This window comes from Gavialis gangeticus, unplaced genomic scaffold (genome assembly GCF_001723915.1).
Source record: "Gavialis gangeticus isolate Ggan-Ray unplaced genomic scaffold, GavGan_comp1, whole genome shotgun sequence".
Taxonomy (NCBI): domain Eukaryota; kingdom Metazoa; phylum Chordata; order Crocodylia; family Gavialidae; genus Gavialis; species Gavialis gangeticus.
Window position 1 is genome coordinate 181,070,238 of NW_017729022.1, and position 24,891 is coordinate 181,095,128.

The 24,891-nt window shown below is 40.5% G+C and overlaps 2 protein-coding genes across 2 annotated transcripts in view; one reads left to right on the forward strand and one right to left on the reverse strand.

Annotated features, from left to right (window-relative positions):
- VPS54 (VPS54, GARP complex subunit) overlaps positions 1–22,087 on the forward strand; it is a 77,295-nt gene extending 55,208 nt beyond the window's left edge. Inside the window, exons 13-23 of the mRNA XM_019516595.1 lie at positions 554–683; positions 2,781–2,962; positions 4,043–4,152; positions 5,881–5,944; positions 8,988–9,093; positions 13,479–13,566; positions 15,582–15,703; positions 15,818–15,898; positions 18,791–18,898; positions 19,846–19,940; positions 20,724–22,087. Of these exons, the coding sequence (XP_019372140.1) occupies positions 554–683; positions 2,781–2,962; positions 4,043–4,152; positions 5,881–5,944; positions 8,988–9,093; positions 13,479–13,566; positions 15,582–15,703; positions 15,818–15,898; positions 18,791–18,898; positions 19,846–19,940; positions 20,724–20,829 (1,192 nt within the window). The 3' untranslated portion in view covers positions 20,830–22,087. The remainder of the gene's footprint in view (positions 1–553; positions 684–2,780; positions 2,963–4,042; positions 4,153–5,880; positions 5,945–8,987; positions 9,094–13,478; positions 13,567–15,581; positions 15,704–15,817; positions 15,899–18,790; positions 18,899–19,845; positions 19,941–20,723) is intronic.
- A 3-nt stretch (positions 22,088–22,090) lies between these two features.
- Positions 22,091–24,891, reverse strand: part of UGP2 (UDP-glucose pyrophosphorylase 2) — a 49,196-nt gene continuing 46,395 nt past the window's right edge. Inside the window, exons 9-10 of the mRNA XM_019516596.1 lie at positions 24,484–24,588; positions 22,091–23,158 (exon numbers count right to left, since the gene is read on the reverse strand). Coding sequence (XP_019372141.1) covers positions 23,051–23,158; positions 24,484–24,588 — 213 coding nt within the window. The 3' untranslated portion in view covers positions 22,091–23,050. The remainder of the gene's footprint in view (positions 23,159–24,483; positions 24,589–24,891) is intronic.

Below are 24,891 nucleotides of genomic sequence, written 5' to 3' on the forward strand. Positions count from 1 at the left end.
TTGACCTTTAATCCTGCGCATGGTTCCCCTGGACTCTCTCAAGCTTCTCCATGTCCTTTCTAAACTGTGGAGCCCAGAATTGGATGCAGCGCTCCAGCTGCAGCCTTACCAAAGCTGAGTAAAGCGGGAGGATGACTTCTTGGGTCTCACTTCTTGTTCAGGTTTGTTATTAAAGTTCTGTTGTCTAAGAACAGCCACTCTTGAGGTCAGCGATGGAGTGTCCAGGGAGGTCAAAGTGTAAGGAGTGTATTAATAATTGATGTGAAGTGATCTCGCAGAAATGCCTAACTCCAATTATTGACTGTATTGTTAATAAAAAAAAAAAAAAGGGGGCGGGGGGAGAGAAAGAGCAAATACAAACATGTATTTGCTTGTTGTAGAGCCTGATGAGATGCTGACAGCTGGTAAGAAAGTTCGTAGCTATGAAAGTTAGAAAGCAGCCTTGGAATTGACGTGGTTTACCTGACAGCTACTGCTTTTGTCTTCCCTCCCTCAGAATGTGATTGTAACCTTTGTAAAATCATTTGCAAACAAATGTTTCTGTCATTTTTAGCATCAGTGATGACATGAAGCTGACTGATCTGGAACTGGGCAAGCTGGCAAATAACATTCAAGAGTTGCTTTATAGTGCCTCTGATATCTGCCATGATCGATCTGTCAAGTTCCTCATGGCAAGGGCAAAGGTAATGTACTTGGATCAGACCAGCAGCCTTAATGAAAAGATTGCACATACTATTTGTTGGGATTTGAATGATTAAGGAGGATATTTTCCTTGTAGATTTTTTAAATTATATCTTGCACTGAAAGCAAGTAAATGCCCACGTGATCCAAGAGCTTATGTCCCAGAGCTCACTGGCTTTTACATAATACATCATTGCCAGACGCTGTTTAAATTGAGTACTATTTTTCACTAAAACGAGACAGTGGGACTGGATTTGCATACAGTAGATTTTTCCCCTTGTACCTGCCCATCTTTGCAGCTGCACCAGTGGTAGCAACTGTGGAGGCACCAGCCTGGACCAGATGCCAGCAGCCTTTTAATCTGCCTTGCTTTTGGGGATAACTGTTGCTTAAAATGCCAGTGGCTCTTGCACCAGGACCCCTGAAAGTCCTTGTCTTCATTGTTGCTTAGCCAGTGTTAATCAGAGTCAGGCATTTTGGTGGGAAAAGTCTTAGTTGAAGCAAAGCCAGAGATAAATGTTAGCTTTTAAAATTATTTTCTTTGGTTATTTCAAATTAATGAGGACAGGTCATAGCCCTTGTGGAACTTACGTTTGCATCTGTCTTTGTAGACTTACTAAAACAGCTGAGTGTTGCATTGCCTGTGAAAGGTGTCTTCACAACCAGAGCAACAAGGCACTGAAAGCTTGGGTTCTAGGAATCATGGTTCTATCTGCAGATGTGCTGAGACAGCATTCTGATTTGCTTTAGCTCACTTTGTGATCTAGCTTAGGGTTGGTCCTGGTCCATAAATGATGTTTTAGTGGAGCAGCCGGGTCAGATGTCCAGTAAGTGTAGATGAAAGTAACTCATGTTCAATATGATCATTATGTCAGTTAGCATTACATCTGGGTTACAAATAATGAGGCTCCCTAAAAATTAATGTACAGCATAAGCTAAACGGGACCTTAGTAAACTTATGCTCTGGGGCTTAAACCTACACCTAAAGTTTGATGTTTCACCCTTCCCACCCTTTCCAGAAGATGATAGGGCAGGCCTGGGCAGAGGCCAGGGTATGCCATTGTCAGGGCACAGGTACAAAATTCCTAGAAAGACTCACCACTAATAGTAATTGTGGCTTTTCCCATGGTATTACTGCGTACTGGTACCAGTCAGACTCAACAGCTGTGTCTTCTCTGCAGTTACTTTTGGTTCACTTCAGATCATTATTAGGAGCTGGCTTCCTGTCCTGTCAGTCTCTAGATAAGGCTGGGCACTCAGACAAACTGGCAAGTCTTTCTTTTAAGTTTGTGGGTATGGACACATGTAACAATCAAATCATTCCCAAATGTCGCTCATTGAGAACTAGTTCATACTTGTTGTAAGGCAGAGGCCTCTGCACATAGAGGGCCTTAACATTCCAAGTGGAGTGGTCATCTTTTAGACACTGGGAGTAGGGGTGATCGTCCAGCCCTGCATGCCTTACAGTGGATAAGTTTGAGTGGGGGTGCTTAGGAGGGCTCCCAGGGGGTGAGTAACCTGTGGCTAGAGGTGTTTTCACTTTTCTGCTTTGCTTTTTCTCCTAAATACAGGTTCAGTAAAGTTCAGTAACCTGCACTTGACTGACTTGGGGTGCCTTGGAGAGGAGAAGTGCAAAATACCTGTGTTTTGGGGTTCCCAGGGGCTGTGGAGACATGATGAGGAGCTGTGGTTGAGCAGGGAGTGAGAACACAACTGGATATTAGATAGCTTTTATTGAACAAGCAGTGCAAGGGAGTTCATGGACAACAAAAGGCAAAAAAAGGGGGCTGCAGAGTTCTGGCCATTTATGAGGGCAGCCTGGTACAGCAGGGGATTGGAAGAGAAAGAGAAGCATAATGTGGGGTGCCTGAAGGACTGACCAGACCATGCATCACAGAACGCTTGGTGTCTACAGGTAATATTGACCCAGTTCACAGTGAACTTGATTTTGCAGGTACACTTTTTAACTATTCCAGGCCACTTGTTCATTTGTCCACTTTAAGTTCAAACTGTATTTAAATCCATTTGTGGGCTGTGTGTGTCTATACCCTGTGCCTTTCTGGTATTTTTGTCCTTATGGTTGTTTTCTTTGCATTTAGGATGGCTTCCTGGAGAAGCTGAATTCTAATGAATTTGTTGCCCTTTCTCGACTAATGGAAGGATTTATCTTAGACACCGAACAAATCTGTGGCCGAAAAAGCATGTCATTGCGCGGCGCGCTTCAGAGTCAAGCTAATAGATTTGTGAATAGATTCCACGAGGAGAGAAAAACAAAGCTCAGGTATCCCTGGATAGCACTCTCCATGTCTGATGAAAGGTGGCTTGTTCCTGGCACATCTGTAACCAGATTTATAAGTGAAACTGTCTGTTGTAACATGTTTCAGGCTGCCTCATTCCCTGTATATTAGCTGTATTTGTTCTTCTTGCAGTTTGACTCATATTCAGCTGGACTGCCCTAACTGTCTAAAGAAAGATTGTCATTAGCTGCAAAAAGGATTGACGACAGTCTGCTCCCTCTTTTAACAACTTGGACTCCATGTATAGCCAGGGTCTGGTAACACTAGGAATGAGACCTGAGACATCCCTCCTTCTCCTGAGGAGGCTTACTTTGTACTTATGCCCAGGACAGCTTCTTCCAATTGTTACCAGTCTCTGAAGGTGGTTTAATGCAACAATAAAAGGCAGTCCTCTCTGCTTGTGTGGAGAGGCATAGGAAAGGGCTCAGTCTGCATTTGTCAGTCCTGTTCTGTGCCGCTCCCCAAATAACAGCCTGCTACTCTCTTGCTTATCAGACTGAGGGCTACACCCAATTTGCATTTGGTGAAAGAGATTGCACTTACTTTTATCTTTGGAGGTATAGTGGGCTTTGAGCTCATGCTGTTCCCCTTCCTGCTCCATTTTTTCATGATTTCTTTGGTGTTGCATGTATGTTAAATTTTCTCTGATATGGATGCATAGAAAAGCTTTCACTCTAATGTGCATCAACCCCCTTTTCTATTATACATTAAAAAGGTCCTTAAATGTCACTGTTTTCACAAAGTATTCAAGCAGCAATGTCCACATAGTATGTAGTACATGCCAGTTTCTTTTGTGATGTATGTTTAATTTATTTGGTCTACAGTTTTCCAAGCTAATGTATGGGTATTTGCCAGGTAGATTTAATTTACCGTTCAAAATTACTTATGCACCTTTGTAAGTAAGGATTAATGATAAAATGTTGGACCATTGAATCTTTTATTACTTTGAATCCCTTTTAACTACATCAGTTTTGATTCTGTTGTAGTACAAGCAAGAAAAGCTTTGAGGCAACAACTTTCATTTTACTTTTTCCTTTTAACCTCCTTTTTATGTATATAAATAGTCTGCTACTAGATAATGAGCGCTGGAAGCAAGCTGAAGTTCCTGCTGAGTTTCAGGATCTTGTTGATTCTGTAGCTGAAGGCAGGATTACTCTACCTGAAAAAAAAGCAGGTGTGTACCTTTGGTTTCTTTATTATTATTATTATTATTATTATTATTATTATTATTATTATTCTCTTCATTTACCACAGTGCAGATTTTTGCAGTCAAATATTGCAGAACAGATTCTTTTGTACCTCTTGATTCATACACATGTATGGTGTTCTTGGGGAGAAAATCCAAATGCCTATTTAAAAGGATGAAGCATTCAATGCTTGATCTCAATTTAAGAGACTTCTTGGGACAGTTTTAGCAACAAAAGCACTTATTAATTGAGACTGTGGGAGATTCCACACAGGAATTCCTTGCCTGGGAATGGCGGTCCCTGCGAGACATCAGAATTCTCCCAAGACATCACTGAAGTGTTGCTACCCCTGCTCTTTAAAATAGCACTTACTCCAGTATGGCCTGCCCATGGATCATATACAGGCCAAGGAATTATATAGCCTCTGGAAGGCTATATAATTATATTATGCTGGACTGCAGACTCCTTGTGTGACCTTGGACAAATCACTCAGTCTTTCAGTGCCTCAGTTCCCCATGTCTGAGATGGGAATGGGAAGGTTATCTCTTCTTCAGAGAGACATTGTGAAAATAAATATGTTAGTAATGTAATGATTTTGCTATGGTCCTAAGAATTCTGTCTACTCTTCTAATAAAAAAGAAATACAGGAGACGAAGAGAAATGGCCAAAAATGAGTTTAGAATAACCTCACCAGCCAAAAGTAGGACAGGGGATGCAGCAGGAGCAAAAAACCCACAGGGGCAATACAAAAAAGGCAGGAAGCTACAGCTTTAGAAGGAATGGCTTTTTAGCTGGCCTGAATAAGATAAGAAGTTGGAAGTGCCAAAGTTAGAATGGAAGCAGTTTCAGTGAATACTTAGGGGGCTAGGCTTGAAAAAAAAGTCTGTGATAACCCTAGGTCCAAACCACATTGTACATCTATTGATTTCATAGATTTCATAGACACTAGGGCTGGAAGGGACCTTGGAAGATCATAAAGTCCAGCCCGCCGCCTGAAGGGCAGGAAGTCAGTTGGGGTCATAGTATCCCAGCAACATAAGCATCCAATTTCCTCTTGAAGGTATTCACTGTAGGTGCTTGAACCACCTCCGATGGCAGGCTGTTCCAGACCTTGGGGGCTCAGACAGTAAAGAAATTCTTCCTTATGTCTAGCCTGAAATGGTCTTGCAGTTGAGAAGTCTATTGAGAATGTACCCTACATATCTCGGTGACTTCTTTTTGCACTGGTTTTTGTGTTTGTCACCCTTCATACTCAGATAACCCTGGAGCGCTGTCTCAAGTAAGAGATTCTCTTTTAGCTAAAGCAGTCTTGGGATAGTCAGGGGCAGTGCTACTGGTGGGGGCATGTACAGAGAGCAACCCAGATGTAGTATAGATCTGTCATAGCTATTTTTCCAAAACAACAGGTGGTAACCCCAGTGAGCAATTACTTCTCAATAAAATGGGTTCCAACATCAGAGACATTGTCAGTCCTTGTTAGCTGGTGAGTCCGTAATGGCTATTTTTGTCTCAGTATTGCAGCACTACATAAATATATTATAGAAAGTGTGGTGGGTAAGTAAATGAATTCGCATATCTGCAATATAAAACACAGGATAGTGCTCTGAGGAGTGACTGGTTTTCAGCCATTAGAGGAACAGTTTACAGTTTTTTGCACCTGTTTTCTATTCAGCTCACCTCTCTTGTGCTCGTTCTCTCCTTGTTATAATGTGTAGTTGCTGAAGAAAGAAAGCCAGCTGACTTCCTCATTGTCGAAGGACAAAAATATACTGTGGTTGGGTAAGATGCACTCTTTTCTCTGAATGATGAGTTAGTTGGCTTGTGCTTTTAAGTAAAACTGTGTTGAATACTAAAAGCTTTAGCAATCTTGTTTTGAATAAAGACAAACCCTCTCCTCCCCAGATTAGTTTTCCTCTGATTCTGGAGCAGTAGTAAAATATAGCATGATATTCTGCACCTTTTAAAGATGTTACTTCAGCTGTAAAGCATCAACATTAAAATGTATGTTTTCTTTTGGCTTGTAATTTTTCCAGCAATGCACATACTTAGGATTTTTTCCATCTCTGCATACATTCCCATTGTCAGTATGTGATTGGTGTTATTTACTTAAATATTAGAATGTACTTGTCCATATATGTCAATGGAAAGATAGGGGAACACTGATGAATTAATGATATGGGGAATTCAGTCAGTGAAATTCCCTTTTAACCTGAGAATGAAATATCATTTCTTATTTTTATCTCATTTCCTGGTATTTTTGGATTGATTTGGCTAGTTTTAACGAATTAAATCCAAAACAAAAAGTTTTTAAAAAAGTGTATTTGGATGTTTATATTTCTGCATTGCTCAACCTTGGGACATAGTTGTCAGAGTATTAAATATATCTAGGGGGCATTTTTAGGATGCAACCTGGAAAAAAGATATTTAATGCACTTAAATCCAAATATCACATTACCCACAACTCAAAACCAAATGACCTAGTTTTCAAAAACTTACGCGGTAACTGGCTATCATCTTATGTAGGTTCCTTTGTATATTGTGCTACAGTTTTAACCAAAAACAGAAGCCAGTGACTCAAAATTTCAGTGCCAACTTAAAATAAACAGTCTTTAAGCTAGTCTCTGAGGGTGTTTATATATGTGCTCGGAGGGGTTGCTTTAATTAGAGCGGCTCTCAGAGCCGCTCTAATTAAAGCACCTGGAGCGACACATGTATAAGCATCCCCATGCTGAAAAGTGGCAGTGGGGGTGGTTTAAAGTGCCCTGCCACTGTTTTCCAGTGCAGCAACACTTATGCACGTGATGCTGGAGTCTGCTGGAGCACGGTAATTACCATGCTCAAGCACTCGATTAATCAAGTCTGTTGCGATGCACTGTAATTACGGTGCATTGGAGCAGCCTCGCTGCACGTGTATAGGTGCCCTGAGTAGCTAACACCGGCACCATCTGACAGTGTTTTGAGATACGATAGCATTATATAAATATACTTTCAAAGATAACGTAGGCTCTGAATGAAACTACTTGATAGACCAGGCATAGAAGGTATCTTTGCTAATCCATGTCTTATCTGAGGTAGAATTAGTTTTAGCTCCTTGAAGAAATTGTCAACTTCCGTATTGGACATTTATAGTCTACAGATTTCTACAGACATTTCTCGTGTAATGTTTCACCTATTTTTAAAAAATAAATATGAATGAACCAAAAAATAATTTCCTAAAATGAAATTAGCCTACAAAAAATCTCTATTTGTTTTTGTAGCTTACTTGTGAGGAGGAAGATTTGTGTTTTGAAATGCCCGGGGGTCTTATTTTGAATGCTGGCCTGGTCTGACAAGGATGACCCAGCTTGAATTTTCTTGGCTTCTCTATATTTGGTTTGAAAGGAGTGTATGTGTTTTTTATGGGTCAAGCCTGATTCTTATAGATGCTGTGTAGCTGCAACTCCCATTGAATTTGGTGCGAATTACAGGTGCTCAGTGTCCGAGTGTTTCCTACTATGTGTATGCAGCTGCTCAGTCTCTTTCCTTGACTGACTGTGCATTCATTAGGGACTCTTCAATGCTCGTGACTCTCTTTTGAATTTTTTTCCTGTTGTATTTGCTCAGAATTGGCAAAGATGGCTACATAGTGTCTTAAGAATGGAGCTTTAGAGTTTCCTACTGGTATGTGAAAAGAACCCTATATTCTTTCAATGGTTGTTTCTGTAAGATATAAAGTAACTATATTGAACTGGGGACCTCTTGTTCTTGTAGCAGTTAACTATTTTTATAAGTTTTCTTTCTCTCTTCCCATCTTTACAAATCACCAGAGTCACCTTTCACCATTTTTTTTAAAATTTCAGGCTTCTTGTATTCCATTTATTTTTACATCACACCAATAAATAGCAACAACAGAAATCAAAAGCACTTAAGTCCTATTTTTCGTCAGTGATTTAGTAGCCAATATCCCACTGACTTCCAGTCACATAGAAGCCACTTATGGCAAGTCTATATAAATCCTGTAGTGAGGAAATTCATTCATGGCCATTTTAAAACCCTAGTATGCTGGAGCAGGGGCTACACTTAGCCTCTCAGTCTCATGGTGCTATCATTTTACTTGGTGACTGTCAAGCGTTCCAGACTAAACTGCCTGAATTACTAGTGTAAAAAAGTGAATGGGAACAACAGATGTGTTTAGGACAGAAGCTTTCCAACCTTTCTTTATACATAGTCAAGCAGCAGTATCAGTAGTATCAAATATGGTATTATTTCTCCTACCTTCATATCCTGAGAAAAGCCTGAAATTTAAAGAAGGTAATGATGAAAGTATGTGAAAATATATATGTGAAACATATTTATATATATATATATATATATATATATATTTTTCCACATATTTTCATCATTACCATCTTTAAATTTCAGGGCTGAGAGCAATTATATGTACATTGTATAAAAGCATCCCATTTTGTGTTTTAAATATGCTTATTTGCCTTTTTCCTACATTTTGTCTTCCCAAAGCAAGATGTGGGCCGTAGTATGGGGGATATGAATAAATGCATTAGTTGAAAAACCAAAAGAAAAGAGAAAAAAAGTTGAATGAGAATTCTAGCACTATGAGATGCTGGACACTTTTTTAAAGTAAAGTTAAATGGTGTTGAAATATGTAGCCAAGTTATAGAAATCTGAAGAAGTTAAAATTGGTGAAGTTAGAAAATGGGAGAGGAAACATTTAAAAGGCAGCTTAAAAATATCCTTGCTATGAACAAAGTGGTAGTATGTATTTGATTCACCATCTTATCTGTATACTGAAGTGACATGTTTGGCTCTGTTTCTTTTCTTGTAGAACAGTGTTGCTGTTAATAAGAATAATCCTTGAGTACTGCCAGTGTGTGGATAACATCCCATCTATCACTACTGACATGCTTACTCGTCTGTCTGATTTACTAAAGGTATGACCACCAAAAATGATGTCTACACTAGCTAAAGATCTATAAGGGAGGGGGTGTGTCTTGCCCTCAGTAATGCTCCATGTAAAGTTACGATTTGTTAGTGAAGCATAGCTTCACTGTGACCTTTGCTATAACTGTAGATGTCACAATGCATATCTTTTAACGATAAACTTGGGTGGTGCTGTAGGCCATCCATATAAATACAGTTCAGAAGAAATCTGCTAGGTGAAATAACTATACAAAGTCACTTGTCCATTGGCATGTTAGGGTGCCCCTGGTAGCCAGCAGAAGAGGAATTTTGTTTTTGGAATTTTATTGTCATTTGTCCTTTAGGCTGGGGAAAAAGCTGGTATGAAGTAGATGATGTGAAGTGAGATAGAGCAGCTTAAGCCAAAATATCTTTCAAAGATGCCTGTACGCAGGGAGGAAACCAATTTCTTGATTTGTACAAGTCATTTCATGGTTGGAACAAAGAAAAATATCTGTCTGGGAAAGCTATTATGGTAAAATGAAAAGTAAATTAAAGATCAGGACCTTTAAGTATCTCTCATGCTATGGAAGAAGATAGGCTAGGGCTCTAGGCTCTGGCTAAAACAGATGACCACGATGAAAAGGAGTACATGACTATGTTTATGAGTATCATTGCTGTGATAAAGCAAAGCAACTGCCAACGAGGTTTTTGGCCAAGTTTCCCTCCAAAGATTGACTTGCATATTTAAGTGCTAATTACCAGGAATTATAATCAAAATAGTAGCAGATTGTGAACTGCAATGGAACCTTTAACATAATTTTGGAAAGATTAGGGGTACAGACCTCTTAAGTAAATTCCTTCTGGTAACCCGTCAAATGTCATGGACATAGGACATGTTTATGCTGATTTTTGTACACATAGGTACATTACACAAGGGTCTGGAGCAACTGGATATATTTCAGACAGCTATCCTGAAGTAGTGGCACACAGTAGCCGGCTGTCATTGTGCCTTGCCACTAGGTGGCAAAGGAACATGGAGTAGCCTCTTGTCGTGTATGAACGGCTGCCCTGGGATAAGCAGTGGACAAAGGAACTGTACACCACCATGTAACATAGATCAGTGGAATGTTACCTCTTATTTTTCACAGGGTTACTCTTCTATGCATGTTGTCTGCTTCTTATTTACACTGATGAAAATGGATTGTGTGTCCAAGCCCTTACCTTAAGTAATAACATACCCATGTACACAGGGTCTTTTCTTTCCCTGTATTCACCACTGAGGTTCATCCACAAAACTTACTAAGAATAAATTAATTGTTATCTTTCCTGTTGGTACATTTCTTTTCCATTGCCAAAATGGCACGTGCAGTTTATTAATTCCTATCTCTGTGGCAGCTAGGCAGGCTACAATTATAGAGATGACCTTAAACATTAGTACAAACAAGAGCTAGAAGAAAAAGCTAATCATCATTCATATGTTAAACCAAATAAAGACCTTACATGGTATCAATGAAGGTTGTTGAATTGTGGCTTTGACAGGCTGCCAAGCAAAGCAAATTCCAGAGGTGGAAAACTGATGGCAAAAGCCTCTCATCTCAGCTGCAGCCAGTCTGAACTGGGATATAGGGTGCAAAATGGTTGGTTCCCAAACAATCAAATCCTAAGCCATTTTGGGCTTGTAAAATAACTGCTCACATCTTGAATTGTACAAGAAAGCAAACAGAAAGCCAGCTTGTGGACACATGAGCGATTCTGAGGCTAGAGTAGTTTTGCTGGTGTAGATTTCATTAGAAAGTCTAGCCAAAAGAGGAAAGAGCTTTTTTCCCACCACATTGCAATGTGTATGCTCTTTGTTACACACAGTCCAACTGAAGGAGTCTTACTCTGCTAGTGATGCAAACTTCTTCCTTGCCATTTTGTCATGGATCATCTGATGCCCTGGTAACAGCAAGGACAGTGCAGAAAAAGACTATTCCAGAGTCTTAGTAATTCTGTAGCAGATGGTTAAAATGTTCTGCTCAGCAATCAGTGGACTGACTTGAAGACATGAATGAACTGACTTGAATGCTGACTTCTGTCTGATTCAGAGATGTCTAGTTTGTTCCTCTCTCACAATCAAAGGCCAGAGGCAGTTCAGATTTGTTTGCTATCTGCCTTTGGGAATACAAAGTAGCAGTCCAGTGTTTATATTTTTCCATCATAATCCTAGTTCATGCAACTGTTTTTTAGGGGTAGCAAGAAAACTCTGTTTTCCACTGATTCTTCTCTTAAGAGCATTGATGTTCCTGAAGCTTTTTTCTCTGAATTGTTCCAGCCCCAATCACGCCAAAGCAGGGCAAATGGAACAAGCTTAACTTAAGAGCAAAGGGGTGTTGTATGATTCCTCTCAGGAGCCAGGGAAAGGGAATCGTCTTGCTCAGGGAGGGAAAACTCTTCAAAGCTAAACTCTGGGTTTTACATCCTTCTTTCACCATGCAACCCAACAACTGGAACTCCTCCACAAGCATCTTCACAGAGATGGGACAGTTCTCTTCAGATATGGGTACCTGGCAAACTGGGCCATCCTCACTGATCATGGCCCCTTCAGGGACACCTTTAAAAATTCCCCTGATGCTTGGCATTACAATCCACATTTAACAAGAGAAGTTCCAGGGGCTCAGCCCAGGATTTCAAGTGGATGAATGAGTTGTTTGGCAAGTAGATCATTCTTTCTGTGTCTGCTTTTTTAGAGGAAGATCTCACATCCATGAGATCTGGCCCAGCAAAATTAGTTGCTTCCTCTTTTGTTTCTAGGTGGTATGGATGGTGATTCTTTATTTCTCCCAAAGCCCAAAATGTTCTGGGATATTCTGTGACATTGTCTATACAATCTTGTGCCAGGTGGTGAAGGATGGGACTCAAATCACTTAGTCTTCCAGCCTGGGACTTAAAAGGGAAAATTGTCAAGAAGAGGCCATTTATCACCTGGGGACCAAGCCATTTCCACCCCCTTTTCAAATGACAGTTTATGATATAAGATGGGCACTGGGGCATTGGTGAATGGTTGGGGTCTTGTACAGTCCTGTGGACAGTTGGAGAGAGTCTCTAGTATTTTTCTTATGATATTAAGTTCATCTCATGCCTCTTTGGCAGCACCTTGGAGGTGAAAGATGTCAACAACTGTGTAAAGCTGCCACCCACACCATTATAAAGAGAGCTGCAGACCTTTGTACGCTGACAGAAGCATCTTTTGGCAGGAAGATACTTTGAGTGGCCCCCTTTATCTAGATTAGTGCCACTAAGATAAATGTAGTTCCTGTAAAATGAGCCTTGCACAGCTCACTCTCCATAAATAATATTCCCATACTGCTCTCTGTATCTCCTATGTTCTGGGCTTTGTTGAGGAAGGTCAGGATCCAAATTGCTTTGGTGATTTTTTTCTGAAAAGAACTCCAGTTTCTGTCCCCTCTAACATCACCCAGTGGAGCTAAGGGTTGGGTCTACACCAGGGGTGGGCAAAATGCGGCCTGGGGGCCAGATGTGGCCACCAGGCCATTCTATCCAGCCCACGGGGCCCCTAAAAAAATTTAGAAAATTAATATTTATCTGCCCCTGGCTGCCTGTCATATGGCCCTCCATGGCTTACCAAAACTCAGTAAACGGCCCTCCACCCAAAATAATTGCCCGTCCCTGGTCTATACAGTGCATATTTACTCATCTAATGTGAACACAGCATGCCCATTTTATATCATAAGCTGTCATCTGAAAGGGGGGGTGGAAGTGGCCTGGCCATTCTCCAGGCTCTTGTGACTCATCTGAACTATGACCAGTATGTTGCACAAGAGCAGCCCAGTCCACATGAGTCAGCCTAAGGGAGAGGTTAGTCCCAGACATGAAATCATCATGTAGTAATTTACCATCCTTAATGTTCACTTCTTTTCTGATCCTTAAACCCCAATCTACAATGCAATCCTCAGTGTAAACCAAGTAAAAAAAAATTAAGGGACTGACCCAAAGTCCTCTGAAGTCAATGGAAAGTTTCCTTTTGATTTCCAGGGTATTTTAAAAGAACAAGTCCCAAAATCTTTAGAAAACACAAAAGGGGAATCATAAGTGAGAGCGCTGAAGTGTTCCCAGAGAAAGAAGCATGTAACTCCATGATGGGCCCTTCTGAGTGTAACAGATTATAACAATTTAACTCTTTCTCTTATGATGGTTCTGAAGTGCTTTTAACCTGTGTTACATACCAATTTTAAATGCCTAGTGCCATACTTTCCAAACTTTTCCTCAGCATAACCCCTCACTCCCAGCCCACAGCCCCCCATCCCCACAAATCCTTCCACTGATTTTTGTGACCCCATTTGGGGTCATGATCCACAGTTTGGGAACTGCTGTCCTTGTGTAAGGTATCTTTCATTTTTCTCTCTCTCATCAGTATTTCAACTCCAGAAGCTGCCAACTAGTGCTTGGAGCAGGTGCATTGCAAGTTGTTGGTCTGAAAACAATAACTACAAAGAATTTAGGTATGGCCTTTTCTATTTAAAATGTTAAATCTCATGCACCAGTTCAATAAAACACTAAATATTCAGAGATAACTTATAGCATCAAAGGATAATTCTAATATTATGCAAGATATATATTAGGATCATAAATTATGTCCAAGTGCCTTGGAAAATAACAGGGCTTCTTTCTTCATATTCAGGGAAAGTATGTGATGAGAACTTGCGAAAGATTTGAGGAATGGTTTTTAAATCTGTGTCCAGCTCATCATTAGTCTGTCGAGTCACTTTAAATATAAATCTGTGTTATGTTACTTGAAGATGGAAGAAATCAATATGTTGGCTATGGTAGTCTATCAAAATAATTGACTTTGGAGAAAATTACCTTGGCACAGATGGGGGAGCTGTTTGCTCTTTGGAGTATGCAGTATCTTCTTTTTTAAAAGCAACAGAAGCCTGCCTGACCTAAATCTGTCCTTGCCTTACACTTGGGCGTATGGGGCTCCTTGCTTTCTGTCCTATCTATTGGGAAAGGTTGCTGTTTTTTGTTAAACAGTGGTCATATTCAACTCCAGTTGAATGCAGTTCAGTAGCGGGTGGAGGAATTTCTTTGTATTTCTCCACCATCTGCTGCCAGCTTTACTCATCTAAAACTCCTGTGACTGTCAACGTACCAAGTGCAGAATGCCTTAAGGGCTAAAACCACAAAGGGACTTTGCATCACGGTTCTGGACTCCAAGGTGTGTGCCACCTATTGGAATCCACTGCTCTGAGCTAGGTACCCAGGCTTTCCTGTGCAATATGCAGAGGCCATTAGAAGCCTAAGAATTTTTCATGTTGTGTGTTATACCACTTTACTGTCAGTGGTGAAGGAATTGCAGATTGCAAGTATTGTGGTAGCAGCCATGACAAGCATGTTTTCCTCCCTGGGTCATGCAGAAGGAAGGTAACTAACATATTCAGGGTCACAGAGGATATTAATGGCAGGGTGAGGGACTGAACCTGGGTCTCCCAGATTCCAGGCCTGCACCTTTATTCCAGGTCATCCTACTTCCCATGGTGCTTAAAAACAGAATCACCTATTAAATTCCCTGATCTGAACCTTCAGGCTGGCTAGGGAGCTGCCTGTGCTGATTAGTATGAAATCTGAAGGTGGGCTAAGTGCCTAACTCCATGCTGGAGAGAAGCACATCCCTACACTTGAATATTCACAGCTGTGCATCATCTCCTTAGAGTAAGGAGGGTTGGGGAAAGCGGCAGATGATGGTAGAAGAGCATCAATTTGAATCTGGGTCTCCAGTCTCCAGCCACTAGACCAAGAGATGTTCTGAGGTGAGTCTCTGTCACTCGCCTGCTAAAGCTGTTCTACTCCGTAAATAATTGTGTCGGAAGGGGACCAGAGCCCTCATCAGCAGGCAGTGGAGTCATTAGCCCTCCCCGTGGCCATATTAAAGTATCAGCATTTTATTAAAAAGGAAACGGCAAATTGAGGCATGCTCTAACCCTTGAGTATGGGGAGGCATCATCATCCCTGCTTTAGGGCAACAGGCTCTGAAAGCACCTACTGCTTTGGGCCCTGCACGTGAAAGAGGTTGGGGAGTGTCTAGTTTGAGAATCTTGTTAGGAGTCAGACGGGAGCTAGGCCACTGAGCACCTCGGCCATGTCAGCATCTGGGTGGTTCTGCAAATGTGATCCACAAGCAAAGATGTAGGCATCATGGAGGTTAGGTGACAGCTGAGCTGGGATCTTGAGTATCTCGGCAGAACTCGATTGTTGAATTTGGGCACCTAGGCCCCCATGTGGATTTAGTCCCAAGTCCTTATCTTGCACAGTGTTCTGCATCTTTGCCAGGAATGTCTATATGGTAGGAACAGGGGCTTTCATTTTTACTAGACCACTTCCTTAAGCTATAACTCAAAGAGCATCTTCTGCCTTGGTAAAAATTAACATGTGTATGCTGCATCTCTGATGCAGGCTACCAGAAACCATTTTGATTGTATAATCTGTTTTTCCCCTCTCCTTGCTTCTGGATTTCCAGCTCTCTCCTCACGTTGCCTACAGTTAATAGTACACTACATTCCCACTATCCGGGCTCATTTCGAAGCTCGACTGCAGCATAAGCAGTTCAGCGTGCTCAGGCATTTTGACCACATCACTAAGGTAATTCTTTATGCACTGTCTAATTACAGTCTGTAAATTCTACTTCACATTTGTGCTTGGAGGGATGTGGATGCCATTAGATAGTAAATGAAACCCTATTTTTTTTCATTACAGGATTATCATGACCACATAGCTGAAATTTCAGCAAAGCTTGTAGCCATAATGGATAGCTTATTTGACAAACTCTTATCCAAGGTAATGACTTATGGAAATAACTATATTCTCTCTAAATTGCTTTTAGATGTCTCATTGTGTACAGATGAGATGTTTCAAACGGACTGTAAACTCTTCCTATATAGGCATTTTTTAAACTTTAAAGTCCACACACGCACAAGGCCTTCCATTGTATTTGAGAAATAGATCATTGAAGGCTGGATGCATTCATGTGTCATTAACCTGTATAAAACAAGCACTGGTCATATCATAGGGTATGACTGGAGGATTACCATTTCCAGTCGTTTCTAGTCCTTGAGAACAAATCCTATTCTTAGCTCCTCAGTGCAGTAAATAGTGGCTGCAAAACCAGATGCTAACAATGAAGAGCCAGTACCACGTATGACCCAGTGCAGTGATTCTGCAGTTTGAAAATTCCTGAGTTTGGAGAGTTTGTATGAGAGAGGGGATAGCCTGATGGATGAGCCACTTGGCTGAGGCCTGGGAGATCTGTGCTCCATTCCCACCTCTGTGGCAGACTTCGTGTCTGACCTTGGGAGAGTCTTCAGTTTCCTTTTATAAACCCTTTGGTAAAATGGGAATGGATAGCACTTCCCTTTCAGGCCTTCTGTAACGGCAAATGGCATCTAAACTTGAGGCACTTAGATACTAAGTTAAAGAGGGGAGGCGGGGGTGTAAGTGCCTGCATTTGCTGAAATCTATATTGGGCAATTAACTTGCTCTATGCTTCATCTGCCCAGGCTAAATTCTGGCCCCTTACTAACCTAGAGTAGTGTACTCTGCAAATAATCCTGTCGATTGCATTGGGATTGCTTGCCTTGTAAGGCATTGCTCGGCAAGTAGATGGCAGAAGTGCGCCCTCCATTTGGATGATTAAAAAACTCTATGGATCCTCAGGTTTTTTGTTTTCTTAAAGCTGCTTCATAAGGAGACATTGCTTTGGAAAAAAATAATCTTCTAAGTGACAGATCTGACTGACTTATGCAAACACATTTATTATAGCAGGCAATTAGAATTCACATATTAATTGCCCCAAATGGAGTGGATTAGGGAATTCTAGTAAGTGGTTGAGAGTTTGAGTAATATCATTTTAGGCACAATTACTCAGCCCACGCCTACACTCTGTTTCTGCTTAACTGGTATTTTATTTTTTTACTGAAGCTTTGGGAAAATGCTATGCTTTTTTGCTTCTCAAATGCTTCATTGGGTTGGCAAGTATTGCTGTTGATGAGACAGGTCAGCTTACCAGAGAGGGAAGCTGAAAAGGGGCTTTTTGTGCTCATTTGTTTTGTTACATTCAATTAGATTGTAGAAATGCATTTAAAAAAGCCAACGCTGTCAAGGTAATAAAGTCCCAAATAGTACATTGCCCACCTAGAAAAGTACTCCAGTTTGTACAGTGTCTTTCAGATTTGCTTTTTTCTTCCCATGCCATGAAAATAAGGACAGGTGGATCCTAGACTGGGTTACATAGAAAAACATCACAGCCTTAATGGTGGGCTTTTCCAGATTGTAGCTGACGTGCCTCCAGATCAAGCCATCTTTCCATTTTTCCCACCGCCTTCCTGCTTGCAACTGTAGTACAAAATACTGGAAACCCTTTCTAGCAAACACTCCCATTTGCAGCACTTATTGCCCTCTGTTGCCTCGGTAGCTTCAAATGACAGCATAGGTGCAGTCTCTGATAGGTAGGATTTTTGGGATTGGTCCTTTTGTCCCATGAGTTATTTCTTTGGGTTTCCTTTCTCAGCAATCCCAGTTTTGTCTCTTTTAAGCGTTTTAAGCTGAATTGTCTGGAAGCGTATCAGACCCGGCATAATCACCTGTAGCTCTAAGTTCAGCAGTTTATAAACTAATACTAATTTCCGATGCTTTATTTATAGACCTCTCAGTGCTTTACAGTCCAGGATGAGTATTGTGTCTCCTTTTTTCAAAGACAAGAGCACTGAGAGATAATACCTAAACCCATTTAAACCATGCCTGAGCTTGGAATGGACTCGTATCCAGGAGATGACAGACCAGGCTTCACTGCTGCAGCTGGGATGTTTCCTTTAAGAAAAGCCTTTAGAATCACAGTATGATCTCCTTCTGGGTGTGGGAACATAATGATGTTGTCCCCAAGGTAGCAGATCTCCTGTTGTCTGGCAGCTTTCAGTAACATGTTTCTCAGGTATCAGTCAGAGTCAGTGAAAAGGTTCCTCTCATCTCATTCCCCCTGCAGCGTTCATCTTCGTTCTTTAGCACCTCTCCATTCTGTCAGTGGTTTTTACCACTTCCTCGGCATATGCTTAGCTTTCAGCAGCTCCAATCTTAATTTTTTTTTGTCTTTGCCAGAAGCTGACTTGCATGTTCTTGGAAGATTACTTTGTTCTCTCTTTCAGACGCATGCACTGGAATGATAAGGGGTCAGACATCCTAGGTAGCATTGTTTCCCAGTAACTGTGTATAGAACACTCCTGCCAAAGAAAGCCTGGCCTAGCTCATACGACACATGGTGAAAGCAGACATTTAGCTGTCATGTTAATCCTTCTCTCCCTGAAGTAGGAATAGTAGATGTAATGTGAAACAACTCTGCATAATGAGCAGAGAAGCAACCACACCTCATGCAAGCACATGGATAGGGTGTGCAGGGGGCTGGGAGGAGAGGTGCCACTTTCATTCCTGTTGATGAGGAAGTTAGTTTGATTATGAAAGTGCCAGCAATTCTATAATGTAAGTCATTGGGGCAACAGTAGCTGATCATGGACAAAGCCATTTTCTTGTAAACAATACTCAAGAACTTGTTCATGTGAGAAGCAGCCAAGAATGCTCTCATTTTGACCAATGTCTAATTGTTGCATAAGAAGATCCCTACAAAACCCAGTGCAGATGTTGGGAAGCAAGTGTTTGATTTGATCTTTATTTTGTCACCAGTATGAAGTGAAAGCTCCTGTTCCTTCAGCCTGCTTCAGGAATATTTGTAAGCAAATGGCAAAGATGCATGAAGCTATATATGACCTCCTTCCTGAGGAACAAACCCAGGTAAGCATAAGTAATTATTTTGAGTACAGTAATAGTATTGTACTACTACTATCATAAACGCTCATTGGCACCTGACCGTGGGAGACTTTCCACAAGCAAAAGAATCAGTTCTGTGACTGCTTAAAGAACAGTGTATGGATACTATTGCAGTATGTTTGGTATAGAGCTTAAACAAATGTTCTTAGGCTTTCAGGGGCTGGGTACAGGGGAGTTGAGCATGGAAAACTGAACCTAGTTGCTATGTAGCCCACTTTTACATCCAGCTCACATTTGATATCTAGATAGATATATCCTGAACACTGGCAGCAATGGTGAAATGGCAATTATTTGATCCCATGTATAGTTGCTTCAGAGGATCTTACAATTATTATTGAAATCTACAGTAAAACAGCTCTAATAATGTCTACACTGAATTTAACAATGGATTGACTCCTTGTGTCACAATCTCCTGTAAGACCAGACTTTGCTCTTCTTTTAACGTTTGGCTACAGTTAGTGCTTTTGTAGATGCCAAGGCCAGAAAGGGTTGTTATGGTCACTTAGTTGCAATCTGCCTACCATGTTGGTAAGAATCTTGTGCTTTAGTGAAGGGTTTTACATAGTTACAGAAGAAAGATTTATTGTTTTGCCCTGTTTTGGATGTGCTACCATCTTTAGCCCTAAAGAGCTTACAACTGAACTGCCAGCCCTGACAGGCAAGTGATAGTCTTCCTATAACCCAGAAATGGGAAGAGGAGTTGGAGAAAAGACAGATTACAGTGGTGGGTAGGCAACTAAGTAATGTGCCCATCCTAGTTGTTCAAACATCTGGCTATTGTTAATTGTTAACAATCACTTTTCTTTTCTGCAAACTATATTAAGGAGGGAGTTTTTAGGCCTGGTAGGAATGAAGGAATGTTCCTTTACCTGTTTCTGTTAAATACAGTTTGTTTTTGTGGTGTCTTTTAGATGTTATTTTTAAGAATTAATGCAAGCTACAAACTTCATTTGAAGAGGCAGCTAGCCCACCTAAATGTAGTCAATGATGGAGGACCTCAGAATGGGTATGTATGAGCACTTGCTTCAGTGCTTCACTGAGGCACTGTTAAATACCCCTGCTCTAATCCAAGTGCAAGTCTGCATTATAGTTAGAATGCAAGAGCTGTGCTGAGCTCTGCTGGAGCTTGCCCTTGACCTTGGTACTGCTTTTCAAGCATACAAGAAATATATAGAAGACAGAGCATCAGGAGTCTGGGTTCTTTCTTGCACTGCCACAAATCAGTTGTCAGGCTTTTGGATGCGTTTCATTAATCTGTACCTGTCCTGCTGCCCTTCCCCTCTCTCCTTCCCTCCCCAGTGTAATTATATAATATTCAGTATCTAAATTGCAAGAACAACATGATGTTTGAAGTTGGAAAATAAAACTGATACAGGGATATGGCTTATGCAAGAAAAGCTTACATTGTATAGGGAGATTCCCTGCAGGAAAGTGCTTAGGTGGGGATCACTGCAGGAACCTGTTGGAATTAGAAGTCCAACCTCCTCTAGGTTTGCTCGTCTATCTGAACCTCTTAGTTACGGAGAAGGCAGCGGGAACCAAAACATCTGAGAGTTGTTAGCAGTCAGTATGACATTACTTCTGTACTCTAACTCTTCTTATCCCAACTCAAAAATTAGGTGATGGAAAAGTGGTGGGGGCCTCAGGTTACCTCTGAATCAGCATGATTACAAACCCTAGTTATGTATAAGCCCACATCTCTTGCCTGTTTTTCTAAATATTTTGACATTTTCTGAACACCTTTGATTAAAAGTCTGATGCTAATCTTGTTCCTTGTATTTCACTGTAGACTGGTTACATCAGATGTAGCTTTTTACACTGGAAACCTTCAAGCTTTGAAAGGCCTTAAGAATCTAGATCTAAACATGGCTGAAATCTGGGAGCAGAAGAAGTGATGATAATCCACTGGAAGCAGTCAGTTGGCTCTGACAAGAGAATGTCTTGCTTTCAAGGAGCTTGAAGCCTGTGAGGTGAATACTTAAGGCTGGAGCCCATGAGAGGACCTTATTGCTATTTGGGGAAACTAAATTCCAAGTGAGCTGCAGGGGCTGACCTTTCAGTGACCTTCGGCAAGAAAAAAAGTGATCAGCTGTCTGTGCAATGTTTTTCATTCTTTCTGGAAACAGACTCAGGTTTCTTTGGACCAAATCCAAAAGAACACATAGCTGTAACACAGCTGTAGTTGTCTAGAATGCTCTGTATATCTTTATATTAAAAAGATGCTTTGCATTTCCTCTAGTGCAATGGAATTCACATGGTGTCCCACTTTATTTAATGATGGTACAATATAAAATCTTGCAGTTGAACTCTGTAGAAAAATGTTTTTCTCTATGAAACTATGCTGTTCTAAAATATATTTTTTTACAGATCTTTATACAAATAAACAGCTTTTGATTGCTTACATATAGGATTCAGATTTGTTAGGAAGCAGGCCATGTTTCAGGGTATTTCTCATTGCTGGGTTCTTATACTGCCACCAGGAAGACTTTTTTAGTAGAGTCTGGTTCACTTAAGCCATTTTCTACTGGCTAGATTTGGAAGTGATAACCATTAGTACTGATAGAAAAACATACTGGACTTAGTAATGTTCAGAAGTCGTATAAGGGCTGGTGTTCATATACTTCATATAGACACCAAACCCATCCTATTCATGGTGGAAGTAGGAGTACCTGTTTGCAAGATCCACCACCAGTAGACTTTCAGTACTTTGCCAATTCCTATACACACAGGCCTGTCCCACCCACTTTTTTTTGTTAATTTTAAACATTATTAACAGTATATATATTTTAAGAGGAGGAAGGGGTGGGGCAAGTGGTGTAGAAATAATTTTAAAATGAGAGGCTGCTGTACACTTATAAAGCTACAGCAGTACAGGGAGGTGTGAGGTGATGACAAACTAGTTTAATTTATTGAAAACTTGTTTTTAATACTACCTTTTAACACTGGAAAATACCAGTACTCAGTAAAAGTGCCTGTGTATTTCACCTCACAACTTTTTACCTAAACATAGTCCGAGTGCCTAACCTTGTGATGATTATGTACAATGGAATGGTCTACAGTGTTTGTGTGCCTATGGTTTCTTCAGACAGGCATGCCTATCTTAACACAACAGATGTCATTAAAATGTCAATCAAAATAAAGCTATAAAAATCATACTTGTTTTTAAAGACCAACTTCTTTAATGATACAGGCCAGTGTTTTACTAAGCTTACAAAATAAGTTGCCTACGTGTTAATACAATAGAAGCATAAAGAAGTTTGAAAGAATGATCACCAGCATGAGTCTTATTTTAAATCATACATAAATTTAGAAATAAGTTATTTTCATTTGGGTCAACACATGATTAGTATGAACATGAGCACAGTCAATATGATATTCTCTATATTACTTCAGAGAGGGGAGATCAAATTGAAGACATTAAAAAGGAGATCCACTCTTAACTGGAACATTCATACACAGAGGTATTCTCCTGTATTCAATTCTTTGGGCAAGTTTGAATTGGCATAGGGAGGTATTGACAAACTTATCCCAACCTGATTGGGGGTATACTGATGTGATAGTATGGTATCTGTAAATGTGAACTATTATGTGGTGGTGAAGAAAGTGACTAGGACTATATAATACTTGTGAGCACTTGAAATACAGGTTCTTAATAGCTTACTTCCTGTAGTAGCAGTAGTGAAACATTTGGTTTTTAATTGATGTCTGCCACTTACAATTCATAAAAATGTTACCTGAAGTAGCTAACCATATTCCAAGGATATTGCTTCACAGCTTTGTTTTTGCAATTACAAGCAATTTAAAACTATTTAGAGGCAAGCCTCAAACATCTTAGATCTGTTCATCTTGTCTCAAGACAAACAGTATATTGCACTTTAAAGGTTTTATTAATTGAATCTTTAAAGACTGAAGCATTACTTCTGCACATCCTTTGCACTATGGTGTTTGCTTAAAAAAGGATAAGCATGGAAAAAACTACTTGAAATTAATACTGCAGGGTACAGCGAGATGACAAAGCATAGGCCCTCTGTGCATTTATTTCTAATGCTTGCAGATTCTTCCATTGTGGGGCAGTTTCAGCATGCTCTAGAGAGCTGAAGATGCCATGTTACAGACTCAGTGGTCCAAGATGCGGAGGTTGCCAGAGACTATTTTATTCTCTAGTACTGCGCCAGGTGGGATGTCAATCCGGTCTCCATGATTTGCAATGATGATCACTGTTCCCTAAATTAAGAGAGCAAGCATTTACAAATGTACCCATTCTGTAATGAATTCTACTATAAAGCATCTGAAAGGAGGAAGCAAAGTTTCTGCTGTTCACTGGACCTCTGTGCAATGGTATAAAGTCCTAGAGGGCTCTCTAGCAGTGCTATACTGGGCCATACTCTTTAAATTTTGATTTAAAAACTATGAAAAGGCCTTTAACTATACAACTTGTTCAGCAACTAGAGTTTCAAGCCCACTAGCAACTTTATTTGACAGGTCTTTCCTATGTGTACTCCTAATTCCTATCTGCATGCTTTGGGGACAAATTCACTGTTTATTATGTTGCAGCTGTGGACAATGTGCTATCACACTTCAGACTCAAGGCTTGAGGCCCAAAAGATGGGAACACCTGTGACTGCCAACAGCTCAGCATCTCCTGATGAAGATACAGGTTATATTCTGTAGAACCTTTTCCTGTTTGTAAATGAGGCATAAGCAACTTGGCAAACTTCTATGTTTTTAAATATAAAAATGAGACAACCATTGAGTTTGCTTAGTTGTGGAAGTGGCTGGCAATTCTAGAACCATGACCAAGGGGGAGAGGGCAAGCAGTCTAGGTGCTAAATTGGATTTAATTCCTCTCTCTCAAGCTTCCCAATGCAAACTTATGCCTCAGCTTCTCACCTGTAAAATAGGGCAAGTGCTTTTACTCCATGGGCTGGGAAGGGGCATATTATTTTGTTTGAGACACTTTACAGATAAAACCCAGAAAACTGCAACTGTAGTTTGGCCTAGTATTCTGTAAGTGCTACATACATTAGAAGTGAATACTTCACAGTATTCTTTTCTTTCTGCAAACCCACACAATAAACAACTTTGTCAGATGCAAACAAAAGCCCAGGCCTCTGAAACAGTCTAAGGTGGTACCCTGCTATTCTTCAGATTAACCTAGCTAACCACCTCTGCCTTACTTATGCACCCATGCTGGTAAGTTATTTAAGGTAAACTGAAGAGCGCAGTCTGCTCTTCCCATGCAGTACATGTAAACCTAGCTTATACCTGCTATTTCTTATCTGTGTGACTTGTAAGGATAGTTACCAACAACAGTTTAATCTGTGAGAACTCATACCTTTAGAAGGGTTCATACATTTGCTATACTCTTTACACATGGTCAGTCCAGCATTATTTTGGTCAAGGGACTAAAAAGTTTCCAATTCATATTAGCATGCATAGTTTATGGCCTCAGACCATTACAATTCTTTATGCATTATCATAGGTTTGTCACAGATCAACAGACAAAGATCTCTACATGTACACAAGTTGGTCCCATTCACCATACACACCTTTAATGAAACATTCTTCCCAAATGTAACATCCCCTGAAACTGTGAGATGATCCAGTTCAAGCATGTCTGGTATACTTTCAAACCTCCTCAGGTAATCTTGAACCTTTCGAAGCAAAAACCAAGCAGAATTAGAGGATATGTCTTCCTATACATTTTTTAAAAAGGAGCTTAATATCAGGAGAAAATGCTGCAACAAGTGTTTAAAAAGGATGGGAGTAAATATATAAGCCAATCAGGCTTAATAAGCCCTTAATAAGCATTGCTACCTGCTGTCATAAGGAACATGTCCCAAAAGACATGCTGTAAACTGTGTCAGGTAGAGCAAACTTTTGCAGGTGTGCCACAAAGTCCCTAGCCTCCAAATGCCACTGCCATCCCCTCCTCTGCCCACTCTCAGCTGCTCTGG